Source organism: Hippoglossus stenolepis, chromosome 9 (genome assembly GCF_022539355.2).
Source record: "Hippoglossus stenolepis isolate QCI-W04-F060 chromosome 9, HSTE1.2, whole genome shotgun sequence".
NCBI lineage: Eukaryota > Metazoa > Chordata > Actinopteri > Pleuronectiformes > Pleuronectidae > Hippoglossus > Hippoglossus stenolepis.
Window position 1 is genome coordinate 18,251,978 of NC_061491.1, and position 16,222 is coordinate 18,268,199.

The following is a 16,222-nucleotide window of genomic DNA, read 5'->3' on the forward strand; positions in this document are numbered from 1 at the left end:
TGTACCTTCACTAAAACTGGAATCTGTGTTATTACTTTGTCACGGCGATGTCAACAGCACCACTACAAAATAACAACAAATCATAAAACGACTCATCTTACACAATATATTTGTCCGCGTGAAAGGAAATTAGGCTGCCTGACAGCAACAAGAGGAAATGAGATGAAAAGGAGGGAGACATTTTTATTTATTTTCATGTCATTGTGGTTGTTGTTGTTACAGAATGTCATTTTAAAACATTAGCAACATGCTGTGTTTGTCCACTTAGAGAAAACATTTCCTAGAATGGGAATGTGCAGCGTAAGTACAGATATAGTACAGATCCGCCCCTGTGTTTGTTCTCTGAACTGAAAACAGAAAAACAAACATTTAAATGCCTCCTTTAACAAAGTGAGCACACACTGTTAAACAGCACTGCTGGATTGACAGTATAATCCTATTCACTCCTGACTGAAATACATATTAGCAACTCAGGCTCAGAATGCAACACATTATCTTACACTTATTATATAAAGTAGATTTTCATGGTGTTACTTTAATATTTCTTTTGCCAATCTCACCTGAGCTTTTGCACTTTTAGCCTCTTGAAGCTGCAGGTTCATTTAAGTATGGCAAAGGTTTCTCAAATAAAGCTTTAGAACAAATTGCACAAAATTATCATATTCAGAAATAATGAACTGAATAGATGAACGTTAATGTGCCCTCAACATAATCCCCTTCGGGTTCGGAATTTGCACCTTTTAATATGGATTTGTTGATTTGTTTCAAATAAGTCTGCCTCAGTCAACCGGTGGTTGTTTTTGTGATCTGCTGTCAGTTCTCATTATTGAAAATTAAAAACTGGCAAAGGAACAAACACCACTTTCATAAAACAACTAGAATGTTAGTAGAGTGAATACCTCTGCCAAGACAGTCTCCTTATAAAACCTTACTTACATTTACTAGATCCAGATATTTAATTGGATCTGCACCAAAATACCCACACTCATACATGTCAGTCCCCTAAACATGCTGGATTTAATAAAAAAAATCCAGATTCATGAATAAATCTCTGAGAAATCCAAGAAAATATTGAAAAATATTCTTGAATTTAAACAAAATTTCCTGGATTTGCCTTCTGATGTGGATCTGCACCAAAATTGAATGAATGGGTTCTTCCATGACCCATTTCACATTCTTCTACCAAGTTTTGTGGCAATTCGTCAAATAGTTTTAGTGTAATATTGTTCACAATCAAAAAACCCTAACATGTCACAGATTTTTTAACACCGTTTTAAAGCGAGAATGTTTTACTTCCATGTATTATTGCTTCAGGCTTTTACAGAGGACAGAACTTTGGTCAGTTTGCCTTTGCAATGTTCTTTGATACTGGAACATTTAATATGTCACCTGGGACCAGAATTTAATGGATCTCTGCAACAAGGAGTTATGATAGAAATTAGTGCAAATAAATGTTGGTAATTCCCTGTGGTTTCTCCCCCCCACATATAGCTGTGGTTCACAGCCTTTCTGCATGACATAACATTGTGATACTCACAGATGCAATGGAAGTTGACTGTGTGGAGTCTGAGAAGTTAACAGATACTCAAGTCAACGAGAGAAAAATGGAGTGAGAGGTTGGACGGGTGTAAAGGTTAAAGAAAAGGCATAGATTTCTTCTGAAACGAAGCACAGATTCAAAGTGCAGGGAGCAGAGCAAAGGACAATTAGGTTAATCAGAAAGTTGCCCCCCTGCCATATTACATTAGTTTTATATTCTCTCCCTCTCTGTGTCTGAAGACCTGAATTCACCATTAGATTCACTGCCTGGAGCTCGGCTTGGGCTTACTCTTTAGTCACAGATGCACTTTATGTCGGAGATGAGTTTAATGGCAGCATTAAACATTCGTAGCCTCAGGTGCTGAATGCAAATGAGTACACTGTGCCTGTCAGGTGGCAAGAAGGAGTGACAAATGGGGACAATCATTCTCCCATAGCTGCGGTTTACTGTAGCACTTTAGCCGAGCGCTCAAGTTCTCGAAACGACGCACAGACGTTGACAGAACACAGGCGCACCCAGCCAGAGACACACATGCTGTATAATGGATTGCTCCCATGAATATGTTGTTGTCAGTAGAGATTTAACGAGGGAAAAGTTGACATAAGGGACTGACTGCCTTTCTCTCATCATGTCGCGGTGTTAAAGTGTCCGCTATTATTGTTATTTTTCCTCCAGAGACAATGCAGCCGTTATACCACTGATTGACAAGGGGGCAACCCACTCCTCCCTGCTGTCGTTAATAAAAAAAGATAAAGATAATGCTCTTCAATCACACATCATCTATTTGTCTTGTCGTCATTTGACACATCACACACTGAACTGAGCATGATGCAAACCCAGACATCTGTGTGTGTGTGTGTGTGTGTGTGTGTGTGTGTGTGTGTGTGTGTGTGTGTGTGTGTGTGTGTGTGTGTGTGTGTGTGTGTGTGTGTGTGTGTGTGTGTGTGTGTGTGTGTGTGTGTGTGTGTGTGTGTGTGTGTGTGTTCGTTGTTGGCTCTGCCAAGTGCATTGTTTATGGCCAGTGTGAATGTGCATACTCGTGTGTGTAAGTGTTGCAGGTATGCCTCATCGCTGGGAGCCAAGAGTCCAGTAATACCACACCGTAGGAGTGGTTTAAATAATGAAAGACATAAAAAGGCAGATAATTGGCATTTTCAGGAAATGGATCACTTCTAATGCTGCTGTTGAGAATTGGTTCCTGAGAGGAGGCGAGTGAGTCACAGGGACGCGGGGGGTTGGGGAGGAAATGAAAACAGGAAGTGAAAAACTACACTTTGAAAGGAGAGGAAATAACAGGTATAAACGGTGGTATGAAAGGAAAGGAAAGAGAAGGAGCAAAAAGAAAATCACTGTTATGGAAGGGGGCATTTTTCACACTCTGCCCCTTTTATATTTTTCCTTTCCTTTGTGTATTTAGTCCGAAAGAAATGTAGAAGGAAAATCTCTGCGAAAATATTTAATTACAGTTTAATCTATGTATTTAGTTGTAATTAGCTCCTCACTGACACGGTCATGTAATACCGGTTTTTGGCCACAAGCTGGTGTAATAATACATCTTAATGAACTCAAATTAGCACTTTTTCCACTTGAGTCATCGTCTAATTGACTGTCACTCCTATCACAGTCTCCCATTCTCTGCACTCACATACATATATAACCTGTTCAACGGTCTAGTGTGTGTGTGTGTGTGGGAGAGAAAGAGAGAGAGCGAGCGAGCAAGCTGTAAAAAAGAGAATAGAGTGAGAGTGTTGGGCTATCGACTCATGACAGTGAAAAGACAGATGACCCTGAGAATAAGAAAGGCCTCCCTGCATGTATAACATCTATCATCACTGAACAGACCTGTCTTCAACTGTGCTAAGTGCGTGCCTGCGTGTGTGTGTGTGTGTGTGTGTGTGTGTGTGTGTGTGTGCTTGTGCACGTATATGCGGAGTAATTACCAGCAGATGAGACTGGTGCTTAGCTGGAAAATGTCTTTTTCTATTCTGTAACTGCAGTCAAAAATATATGCTTTGACGCGCTCATGTGCACACGCACACCTACACACGCGCACTTGTACATTACTGCCTACACAGCAGTGGCAGCTCAGCCTCAGTGCTGCTGTCACAGAAACATCACTCGGATCTAAGTTTGGTTCCTCCCTCATGACGGAGGTTTCAGTTTAACAGTCATGCTGCACGATTTATTCTTCTGAAACTACCGAAGGGAGATTTGTGGTACAAAATATCAAACCAAAGAAAGCGTAGAAAAATAACCCATTGCTGATATAATTCCCCCAAAATATATCAAAAGTTGTTGTTTTACTCTCATTGTTGCCGGTATCTTGATTCAGGCATTAACTCATTGCTTTAGAGAAACATGGGAATGTTTAGATCATACCAATGCAAAAAATAACATCTCATACAGAGTGAGATGGGATGTGAACCTTGATGTCTATTGTCAAAGTGAAAGATTTTGTGCAAACATCCATTTTCACAAAAAAATCACATCCTTAATTTTGTCATACACCTCATGAGCTACTTGTATTAGGACATACGATAAAATGCTATTGCAGACAAGCTGCTTTCAGACATGCACTAAACTCTGCAAGCTTGACCCAGACGCTTCCCCTCGCCTAAATGCTCCGGACATTTTCCTGTTGCTCTGAACGCATCCAACCAAGACAATCTCCTGCTTCATATGTGAAAGACAAATCTTTGGAAAATGTCCAGACCTTCCTAGAGTTCATGTTTTAAAATGGCTATAGTTAGTCGATTTATTTGCAGTTTTTCATTGGAAATAATCACTTACTATGTATGGCTACCACTACAGACAGCATAACATTTGATCCAGATATGACCATGAAGGTGAGGGTTATAGTGGTATTTCTATTTTATAAGAATGTTGCAGAGAGTGTAACACATTTAAAGCTTGGCGCTGCTTGACAGCAGAAATATTTAACCAGTAATACTGCACTTCCAGTCCCCTGAAACATGAATGTTTTCCATAGGGCACCTCCTCTAGGATTATTGTTTCAGGGGAGGTGAGCGGTGTTTGAACCCTGCTCCCACTCATCCTCTTGTTGCTCTGTGCATTTCTTGTGCACCGCGAGAATCCTAACCTGAACCCTAGAGAAAGCTGGAGAAAGGGCTGGAGTGTCAGACTCTGATAAATACACAGACGTAGAAAAAAAAGAAGAAAAATACAACTTTAAGTGAGAAAAACTTTCTAGTACTTGCTCTGCACTGTACCACTTGACATAAGCTGTCAGAGAGAAGAGTGCATGACTGATCATATGTCATTTATTTATGCTAAATTCATCCCATCGAGATAGCGGGGTGCAAAAGAGAAATAAATGGTGAGAGTTCATTCTAACCTGAGATGCCAACCAGGAAGAAAAGCTACAAAAAATACAGTTAAATTCTTATTTTTCTTTTTTTTTAAAGCAGTCATAGCTGCTTGACAGACAGAGCTCACCTGTCCTCAAAAGACAGCAGGCTTCATCGACATCTGTCTGACGTGCTCAGCAGAATCCCAGCGGGGAAACCTCAGGCTTTGATAGTGCATCAGTTTAGTGTAGTGGTTGTCAAAGTGATAGGAGGAGAGAAGAGATGAAGGGGCGAGGGGAGAATGGTGCAGACGGAAGACAAGGGCCCGGGCAAAGGGAGAGAGAGAGAGAGAAGGGGGTGAAGACGGATGAGCAGAGCGAGAAGGAGGGGTATAATAGAAAGAGGGGTGGTGAACCAGTGAAGAAGAAAGTACGAGGGCAAACGAGGGAGCAATTCAGAACAAGCTCTCCAGTGAGGAGTCTTATGTTGATCGATATTTTAGTGATATGCTCTTGTTTTGCTCAATGAACATTTTTCCTCTGGAATCTGCTGTCGGACTTAATGCTCCTCCGCCGCTGTTTTCCTCGGCTATTTCTCTGGAACAAAAGGCATCTAATTTCCTCTCACCTCTCCTCTAAATGGCTGAATCAGTCAGAGCGAACGCAAGACTCCTGATGATGAAGATCTCCTTGTTTCTGTGATTATGCCCCCCCCCCCTCTCCCTCACTTGCTTTCCTTAATATGCAGACTGTGAGCTAGCTGGTTGTATTTGTGCTTCTCAGACAGGAGGTTGATATGTCTGAGTTCACCTTTAGAAAATGTCATAAAGAGGGTGAAATACACAGTCCCGCATTTATGCACTTGGGTCAGATTATCCCAACCTGGCGGGGGAAAGTTGAGGCAGGAAGCAAGCCGATCTAAACACATTTGAATAACACATCAATTTATTAATCTTTTTTTTTTTTTCAGTTTCTCTTGGCCAGTTTTTATTCAAGCCTGGAGTGAAATGTTAATATAAATGCACATCTTTTCTGCATTGTGTTTTCTAGAAAATAAAAGTTTTCACATTGGCGCCCTTCAGCTCACAAAAACGCTGATACTGAAATGTCAGTGAAAGGCTCATATTGGCTGATTTTTATCGGACTATATTTCTGGTTTGACTACATGATAAAGATGGTCAAAATGATGTCGACAGGACAGCAAGGGAAAGTACAATAAAATAAATATAGAAATTTAGTAAAGAATAGAATGTTGATATTGTGCAACGCATTACATGGAAGAAATATTCTTATAAGCAAACGTCACATTTACAGCATTTCTCCATACTTATAGTTAAACCAAAAAATTTAAATTTGGCATAAGAGTACAAGATGTATTTGCTATTTGTACTACAGTTCATATCATAGTAGAGTATTTGATCAGATAACCTGCAGTAAGGTCTCACAACCAATTAAAAATGAACAGGACAGAAAAGAGAAAGAAGTGAGAGAGAAACATCATCTTTTCACTTTTAATATCATTCAGAGCACACTGGCCTTGAAAGCAAAGATTCAACAGGCTTTTGTTATGTCCCCAGTTTTGACATTTGAAACATCTCTTTGGGCCATGTGAGTGTCACCGATTGAAAAGCTGACTTCAGCTGCATTTTAATTTTCGTGTATTGGGGGAATGTTAAATTCTGCTTTTTAAACTTTGTTTTCAGCTGTAACAAAACTCAGGGTTGAGATTATTACAACGCTTTTGAGTTTCAAATCTCTCTCTGCACTCTTACCAGTGTTGTCATATAACATTTTATGCATTTTAATTTCTAGCGGCATCTGATCATGCTTTGCCATTTGTTTCTTTACAGTAGTACATATGAACTTATAACCATAATTCTACAGCCTAGACTTCAGTCCTTGTGTAAAAATTGCTGTGTGAAAAGAGTGCTCAATGTTCCCAGGGATAATTATTAACCTAGGGCCAAGGTTAATCGTAAAAGGAGGATGTAGAAAATGATAAAGTTCGCCGGAGAATTGGTTCTCATTTGACATTTTGTGTGCAGGAGATTTAACAGACCGAATTAAAACATCAGTCACATCCTTCTTCTGAATCAACAGAGGGCGAGTGTGAGCTTTGATTTGAGGCTGTTTACATGTCTGCTGGAATATAAAGTAGCCTTGAATCATTAACAGCTGAAGTAAAATATGCTCCTGGTGAAACCTAAACTGTCACAGTGACTGAAAGAAAGTAATGTGGAGCCTGGAGCGCTGAATGACTATGAAGACGTCGCTTTTATAGATAAGGTCAGCGTTAGTAGTGTTAGCACTTGGATGGAGTCTTATACCGGCGGCCAGAAGGCAGAGAAAGACGAGGAATGCTGTGACTCTGCAGCGACCCTGACTCCTGGCGAAAATACCTCTCGGTGTGTGTGTCCTCTGCTGCGCTAAATACGTAGGTGTTGGAGATAAGACAAAGAACAGAGGCCGTGCACCAGATTAAGATGTACAGCTCCACAGGCCTGATTATTGTTTAATGGACTGTGTTCTCAAAAGGGACAGTTAATTAAAACAGTGCTTTTGGTCAATGTCTCCCTGCTGATTTTGACCGTGTGAGTTGAAATTCCAACCGCACACATCCACCAAAGTGTCACAGTTGTCTGGAGGAATACTGTATCGTATATATTCAGAGGCGTGTTAATAATCAGGCCTAAACAACGACTTATGAACTTATATTCCCCATCTCCTCTGTCTGTCGAGTGGCCCGGAGGTCGGCGGTGCTTAACTTGGAAGGCTTTGTTATCAAAGAAAGGTGTTTGATATGCAGCACTCGAACGTGAAAGATCTCTGCCCCGTACACACAGGGACGCACTGACAATCATAAAATCAGATGCATACATAAACAGACTGACAGCATTGTTTTTGCAAAAGAATAATTGTGGACTTGCAGTTATACAAAACACTAAATTAAGACTCCTTGGGGGAAAAAAATATGCTAAGGACAGAGACACAGGATCACACGGCTGTGATGAGCTATAATGATTCAAAGCTCTTGACAATGAAGTATCCTTTTGAGTTGATAATGATTGTGAGACGCAGGATTAGATGATGGACCCGTGTGCTTTGGCCCCTTTCATCTTTTAATACAGTTGTGTGTATGTGTTTCTACTCATGCGAGCACTTGAATATGATTTTATTTTGCACTTGTGTCGTCTGTTTCAAAGCAGCTTAAAACAGACTTATTAGGGGGTCCTGTAGGGCACCATCCTGACCATTTTGACCCTCTTGCCTTCTGTAGAAATCTCTCCTCTGTTTCTGGTTCTGTCTCATTTCTCACTCTGTTTTTTAATTGCCAGTGAAAAAGATGAAAACATCAAAATGTCCACATAGGGGCTTTAATAAACCTGAAAAAACCTTGAGAAAAAGACGTGCTTATTGCCCCACTACTCCCACTATGATGCAAACAATTCTTTTATCGTTCCTTTGTAGAAGATAGCGTTTTCTGTGTTGCATCTAACTGACAAGCTACGGTTTAGACCTCTTAACTATTCTTTTCCATGGGAGCCAAACTGGCAGGACACAGTCAACACCTTTACTGGGACAACCACAAGATTTCTTTTGTGACCTGGAAACGATGCTCCGGGTTTCCACCGCTTGAAAACAACAACTTTGGTCGTTAAACAAAAAAAGTGTGATTGGTGGAGTTTTTCTGCTGCCTCCCTTTGCACTGCCTTGTTTCTCTCTGAATTTGCCTGATGAGAAATTAATTGATGTATATTTCTTGTTTGCTAGCATGAGACGCTGCAATAGCCAAACTAATAACGCTTCTACTCAGGTGAGAAGTGTTGCTATAGGTTCATGACAGGTTGGCCCCCAATTGAGAAACTATTATATACTTGTATTAGGAATATTTAGGATTTGAGTAGAGCCCAAGAATACATGGCAAGGTTACATGTTTAGAGTGTAGTGTGTTGTATCTACTGTGTGGTCCACAAGTCTAAAACCCCTTACCTTTGCATATCTTTGGACCCCACTGCAGTGTCGTACTACAGCCCATCCAACAGAGGTCCAACAAAATTGGCCACAATGATCTAGGGTCCATCCCATGTGTAGCCTGTACTGCCACCCTGTGTATGGAAAGTGTAGCAGTTTTAGGAATCACATGTATTAGCAACATTATCATATTCAGTATTTGCTGCGGTGCCAGATTCTCATTCAAGCTGGTATCACCCAGGATTCTGGAGTGTTGGGTTATTCAAAAGCAGCTGATATCCTGACACTGCTTTGTAATGCATCATCTACACCATTAGCAACCACCAAAGGCTGAGATGAGATTGTGCTGGTTTCCTGTGGGGAGCGGAGAGGGAGCAGTGAAGGCAGGTCAATGATCGGGTTTTCACACTGACTCTCGATAACATTAAATCTCTTCTTTCCTCTCTTCTCCCCCTCCACTCTGCCTCTCCTCCAGGGAGCCCAGCCGTCCAACTACCCTGCTGCCTGCTGACTGGAGCTCGGGGCTGGGTTTGGGGAGGGAAGACGAGTCCTTACCCCCAGGGCTGGAAGCGCTTCCACTGCGACTGATGCAGCAGGACTGTACGGCTGTCAAAACCCTGCTTTTAAGACTGAGACGCACACTGCAGGAGGTGGGTTACACACATACACGCACACACAGAAACATGCACGCTCCCCTTAAGAGGAGCCTGTACTCGGAAGAAGGCTTTAACTCGGAGGATAATCATTACATCAAAGAAAGCTACTCTGTCAAGTGACCCTTAGCATAAAACAACTAGAAGATGACATGCATTACTCTTTCTCTTCCACCACACTCACAGAACCCTTCTCTGATCAACTTATAAATGCGTTAAATTGTTTTAAACCAGTAAGTGCAAGTGGTTAGCAACTAATACGAAGCAATTTTAAGTGGAACCGAAACAGTGCAGCGCTCCACTGACAAATTCCTCACCCACTGTTTTAATCAGCTCAATTTCAGCTCCATGAAATCGTCTCAAAGAGGAAGCTTTCCCGCCTTTTAAAAAGGTTCCTGTAATCACTTTGTTTTGTTAATTCAATCAGAATCCACATCTGGAGGAGGGAACTGGGCGGCTTCTTTGAGTGTCATATTCTTCATATGCTCACATAACACGGTCCACACATTGATCCTCTTACTTTGGAGTACCACTCTGCTCTTTAAGTGCGTTTGGATGCTTCAAGCCAAAGTTTTTGCCTCAGGCTATGAGGCCATCGCAGTGCAAATGGCGGGAAACCAGTAAAATTACATCCACACCATTAAAGACGTGATTATCTGTAATGGTCACTTAGCAAATCACTGACACGTTGCAGTGGCTGGTTTAACAAGGCTGGACTGTAAAAATCAGGGAACCATATTGATGGCTGTGAGTGTGGGACTGCTTTAACTCTAGATTATAAACAGAACGCAATAATATTAAAGTCGATCATTTAGCGAGATTTTTTTTTAAGAACATAACATTTTTATAAATGTGATTTGCGAGGTTTATTTAGGGTAGTTGCAATTTTCTGAGAGCTCGACTTTGGGCAGATTTTCAGCCAGAATGATAAAATACACAATCAAGGGCTGAGTGTAAATTTTAGTTTTACAGTCAATGCCAGGCCGGGATGATAATTCCACTCTTTTTGGAAAATGGCTAATGCATAAACCAAACAAAAGTTTTGGTGTTGCTTTCTATCTTTTCTTATGCCGTGCTTTGGAACGAAAGTGCTCGTGTTGTCGCTAACACCCTTTGTCACTATGTTTTTGAAAGTGTATGATACATTTGCATACCAAAGAGGGATGTTAGTAATACCATCAGCTCTTAGCAACGTCTGGCTTGTAATCTGCATGCGTAACTGACCCTCACCAAACACTGCGGCATTATACTGACACCTGTCACACAAATACACAAATATAAATACATAAAAAGACATATAAAAGGCTGACCAGAGCTTCCCTAACATCCCACCATTAGTCCCTGTAAACTAAGATCAAAGCTGGCTTTGAGCACCTCTCTGTGAATTACAGTCCACATGTTTTCTCTCTTGTCTCTCTCTCTGCTGTTCATCTCTCTTGTTTTTCCTCCAAGGACCACGCAAACAGAGACACGAGGCATGAAAAAGATAAAATAATAATTAGTGGAGAGAGACGTAAATGAGAAGTGATGGAGAGACTACAATGGAGAGGTGGAACAAGGCAGCAGAACATGAATATAAAAGAGGAGATGCTTTGCCCTCTTTGCTGAATGTGTTGTGTCATTAACTTGCAAATTTTGTTACTTCCCATCAGTAGATGTAATCCATTCTGCGGGGGGGGGGGCCTGTCTGTATGCTTTGCATTTAATTTGCTTGACCTTCTGGAATTGACGCCCTAATCTTCTGTTCTTTGGCCTTGTTTACCTTAACTTACCTTAACTTATACCTCCTACTTTCCTCTCCTCTCGTCTTCTTCTCTGCTAGTTTTTCAGTTGCTGTCAAAACTTCTACATTGAGTTGTATATTGTTGCACTGACACCTGGTTAGCAGCGTCACTCCACATCCAGAAAGCTCTTGGTTCGTACCCTGTTGGCCTTTCTGTGTGGAGTTTGCTTGTCCGGGTACTCCAGCTTCTTCCCACAATCCAAAGACATGTAGCATATGCTGGTTGGAGACTCTAAATCAACTGTAGGTGTGTGTGAGATTGTCTCTATATGTCGACCCTATGATACTCTGCAGTCGCCTCCTGCAACCATCACAGGATAAGTGTTACAGATAATGGATGGATGGATGCAGTCATATTCATGACCAACATGCCAGCTAATACATCACATTTTGTAATTTATTGTGCATCAAATTACAAATAAAAAAATATTTATTTTACCAGCTATAGATACTCTACCTTCCCATGATTTATTTCTCTTCCAACTGTTTATCCCGTTGGATGCACAGAGAAACATTTCTATAATGCCACTCTCCATGTGTGCATTAATGTTGCCTAACGGAATGATCCCCATTTGTCAATGTCAGCCATGGATTCGAGCGAGAGAGCGATGCTCCCATTTGTTACAGCATATAGTCACAGTCTTTTTGGGCCCGGCTGTGCAGTATCTACACATGCACCACCAGGCCCTGTTAGCTTGTGCCTCTGCTCAGCCCTGAGGCAGCTGCTTGACTTGTGGCAGCAGCTGCTCCTCCGTTGTTACAAAGATAGCTGTGGATATCCTAAATTTGATTTTCAAAATACGGTTATTCATTACTCTTCGGGACGTGGTATTCACCTCTGCAGTCATTTTCAACACTAGGTTTTTTTCCGTGTTACACAACGGCTCCGCAATCAACATCTGTGAAAGTTTGGGTGAACACTGAAGCGTGCTGTCACAGTTTTAGTTAGATGAAGACCTCCTGAGGCCCAGACTTCTAAAAACTCAGTAATACCCAAGCACAGTTGGAATTTCCAGAACAAAGTCCTCACCCTGTGTTTGCCAGAGAACTCTAAATGGCATGTCAGTGTGTTGTTAATGGTTCTGCTTTCCAATATAAAACCCAAATGTCAATGAGAGAGCGAGCGAGAGAGTGGGCACGAGCGCACCTGAAGTTATCTGAACGTTTTTATTTCCACATTTAACTGATGTGTGAATGTGATTAAAGCGGTGTATCAAACTACGAAACCTGCTTTCCTTTCTTGGGCCATTCATCATCTTTAGACATTTAGCTTCTGAGTAGTGCAAAGTCATTAAATCCAGCACTCTTAGGCAGCTTTCTCCATTTTAATTTTTTTATTTTTTTTACCCAACCACATCTAATTGTGGGGACAGTTGTGTGTTAAAGCCTGTGGGACAGGGGTGACCTTAAAGAGAATGGGTATGTGTTGGAAAGAGGAGGAGAGAGCCAGAGTGTGTGGGGGTGTCAGTGAGTGTGCGCATGTCTCTCTACATAGGGAAAGGTGTTGATCACTGATGACACATGGGTGGTCTTGACGACATTGTGCACCTATTATTCTGATAGGGAGGCATGCTTCTTTTAGAATCACGTGTAGGCTGTGCAAAGAGGAGACATATTGAAGAATGTTGTTTCCCTGAGCTACAGTCACATCAGAGCCTGATTTTTGCATTTTAGCCAGAAGATTTTCGGGCATCTTGATTGTAAGTATGATCATCTCGCTCAAAAAAAGGAAACGTTAGCTTGCATATAAATCTACTAGATGGCCGAAAGAAGTCAAGTAAACGACGGGAAAACAAGTTCATACATCACAATCTTTCAATTCTTGATGTCAGGTCTTTGTCATGTATCTTGTCATATCCTCCTTGTCTGTGCTGTCATGTTTTTACCATGAAGCATTACATCAATATCAGCCGACACTTCTTTATCCTCTCCTGCTTCCCCATCTGTCCTGTTATGAGCCATCACAGGTGACATTTAAATAAGCCTCTTCTCTTTATTTAAAGAAGTGTGTATGTCTGTGTGGTGTCTGCACCCTGCGCCACATGACTGTCTCTAGGCGCTGTACTGTTTGTGTGTGTGTGTGCTTATATCTTTGTGAGGACCATTTTGAGCATAGACCTTATAGGGTGAGGACCTGACAGGTTCAGGTTATGGTTATGGTAAGGTTTAGGGTTATTGGCATTTGGTTGTGATGGTTAGCGTAAGGGGCTGTCCTCAATAAGATAGAAGTACAAGAATGTGTCTCTCTTTCTCCTGTTGTGTGTGTGTGTGTGTGTGTGTGTGTGTGTGTGTGTGTGTGTGTGTGTGTGTGTGTGTGTGTGTGTGTTTTGGAACGCCCCTCACTCTGCCCTTGCTCTCTGCCCACTAGACACCTGTGTTGAGGAGCGGAGCCAAGATGTGTCTGGTCACAGCTGGTGTTAGAAAATAAAAAGACTTTGTTAGAAACATCAAGAAATTGCAAATTACAACATTAGGTTGTGTTTCTATAGTCGTTTAACCAATTTCATTCAAACCAGTTATTTTGCCTTTCTGTTACCAAATGTGCTTTGAATCTAGAATATGAGACTAGATGTAATATCACCCTGCGGATAATCATTATAAATGTCCACTACAGGATGCTGCAGCTTCAGGAGCACTTATGTTGACAGACCTAGTCTATTAGGCTTTACTTAAAATGAATGAGGGAGTAATGATTTTGCCAGAAGTTGCAAGAAGTACAAATAATAATACTTTCGAGTCTTAATTTAGTTCCAAGTAGAAGAGTTTTAACTGAGACTCATCCTTTAAGAATCGCCCTGTGCACATCACACTAAAACGTAGTGTATTTAACAAATTTAATCATGATGTTATTTTCATATTTATGCTTTTTGCAGAGCGCAGAGACGAGTCCTGCCAGCAGCCTCCAGTCTCTACCCATCAGCCCTTGCAGTGAAAAATCCCTTCCGTTTAAGGTAACCTATTTTACGTTGCTTCGTGTAAACACACAATACTGCATAAGTCGGTCCGACCCGTTTTGGGTTCGGGCCCCATTTTAGCACTGAATCAGGCACTAATTTTAGAATTGAGCTTAATTTCTGCCAAATCAATTGTCGTTGGACAGGCACATTAATGAGGTCATAACGCCTAAATAATTGCCTGAGCGATCAATGATCTGGCTCTCAGAGGATTAGATGAGTTTCTGGCACGCCAAAAATGTTGCTTTGCTGGTTTTCCTTTTGGCCCAATTTCCCTCATGGCTGCCATCAGAGGATTTTAAAACCGCAGTGACTAGTGTGGTTTAATGATGTCGAAGAAGGGTTTTACATATTGTGGCTGAAGCTGTGGTTACCAGGCTGCTGTGATACAAAACTGAACTTTGCTACGCTGCAGACGGAACATATTGTATAAATGGCGGAGTCATACAATTGAAGGGAATGGATTCTAGTTTTCTTCCAACTTTTTATTTATTATAGAATTGCACCAAGGAACACCACATTGTCTTGTTTCAATAAAACATCATTGGAACTGCTAATGGACAATGTAAAAATTTTCACCATGTTCTTTCTCATGGTCTCTGTTGGATCTCTATAAATAATATTACAATGAGAACAGTCTAGACCTGCTCTGTAGCCGTAGGCTTTATACTCACACAGCCCTCAGATACCTCATAGTGCCACCTACTTCAATCAAAATAACACAGCGGTCCGTCTGTGATCAAAAATATAAGACTGACTCATCTTTTGATCTGTGTGTCTCCTCCAGTGATACAGAACAATCACCAGCCTTTTTTTCCACATCAGCGTCTAATGAATCATGAAGAGATCAAATCACACGAGAAAGAGGGAGAGCAGGTATAAGGAAATATAAAAATGAGTGTAGCAAAAAGACATGGGGACCAATGTGCTTTGCCTGTAGTGACAGGCCCTAGACCCCCACTGTCAACCTAGTCCATCACAGCTGTCCGATCTAGATGAGATTTATGACTCTCTGCTGGGAGTGTGTCAGAGCTCAAGCGTATGCTATCGTGTGTGTGTGCAGGGTTTAAGTTTACCAGGAAAGGGCTTTTGTCAATCTTTTCTCTGGGATTTCGGTGCTCTGCAACCGAGTTCTTGTTAGACTGTTAGGAGAGAGAGAGGAGCAGAAAGAACAAGTCTCCTGGACTTTGTGAAACTTCTCACTGCCGGTGGCGGATTTTTATTAAACTTTGTTGCACTAAAGGTTGAATCTAATATTGTGTTGACATACTTGGAGGTACAGAAGAGCAAAAGTCAAACCCTAACCCCTAACCCCTTAAAATATAGTCAAATAAAACACAGCCAAAATCCAAGGCCTGCCTGTCTCACACGGTGCCTGCAAAGTGCACTGCTGTGCCAAGAGTGTGTTGTGGCATGCATTTAAATCTGTGTACCAGCGTGCGTTTGTACGCGTGCCCTCCTTGTTGACCTACATGGAGTATCAGTAGCAGCTGGAGGATAAGGAAAAATTAAAGATGTAGGGTGGGACACAGCGTGAAGACAACGGCTGTGGATGAAACACTCTCCCGCAATGTATAGAGGGACTTGTTGAGGTAGTTTCATTCAGAAAAAGTGAGGGCAAATGGTCACAAACACCTGACCCATAATCAATAAATAATTCAATAGCAAAACATTTAAATGTCCCTGTTTATGGATAGACAGTTACAGATCCATCAGAAATGCATGTAGGTTGACAATCTTTGAGTTATAAACTATTGCGCAATACATTGTATTTATAAAGCACAACGATCAAAGACACTTGACATTGGTTAAAAACTTTGAAAATAAACAAACACAAATAAAATACATCCACTAATCAAATATAAAAAACTGGTTCCTTCATAAATTGGTTTGAAATGAGCAGATTTGACATTGGGAGCACATGTGGTGTGTAAAGCAGCTTCATTTCACTTACTTAAATTAGTGGTGGGAGTAGAATGTTAAGAATTCGATTTTTTTCTCGTGAAATATTAA

General features: G+C 41.2%; 1 protein-coding gene across 2 annotated transcripts in view; it reads left to right on the plus strand.

The window, feature by feature from the left end:
* ccser1 (coiled-coil serine-rich protein 1) overlaps positions 1-16,222 on the plus strand; it is a 112,889-nt gene that overhangs the window by 27,428 nt on the left and 69,239 nt on the right. For both annotated transcript variants that reach the window (XM_035165991.2, XM_035165990.2), the window contains exons 7-8: positions 9,295-9,469; positions 14,129-14,206. In XM_035165991.2, coding sequence (XP_035021882.1) covers positions 9,295-9,469; positions 14,129-14,206 — 253 coding nt within the window. The remainder of the gene's footprint in view (positions 1-9,294; positions 9,470-14,128; positions 14,207-16,222) is intronic.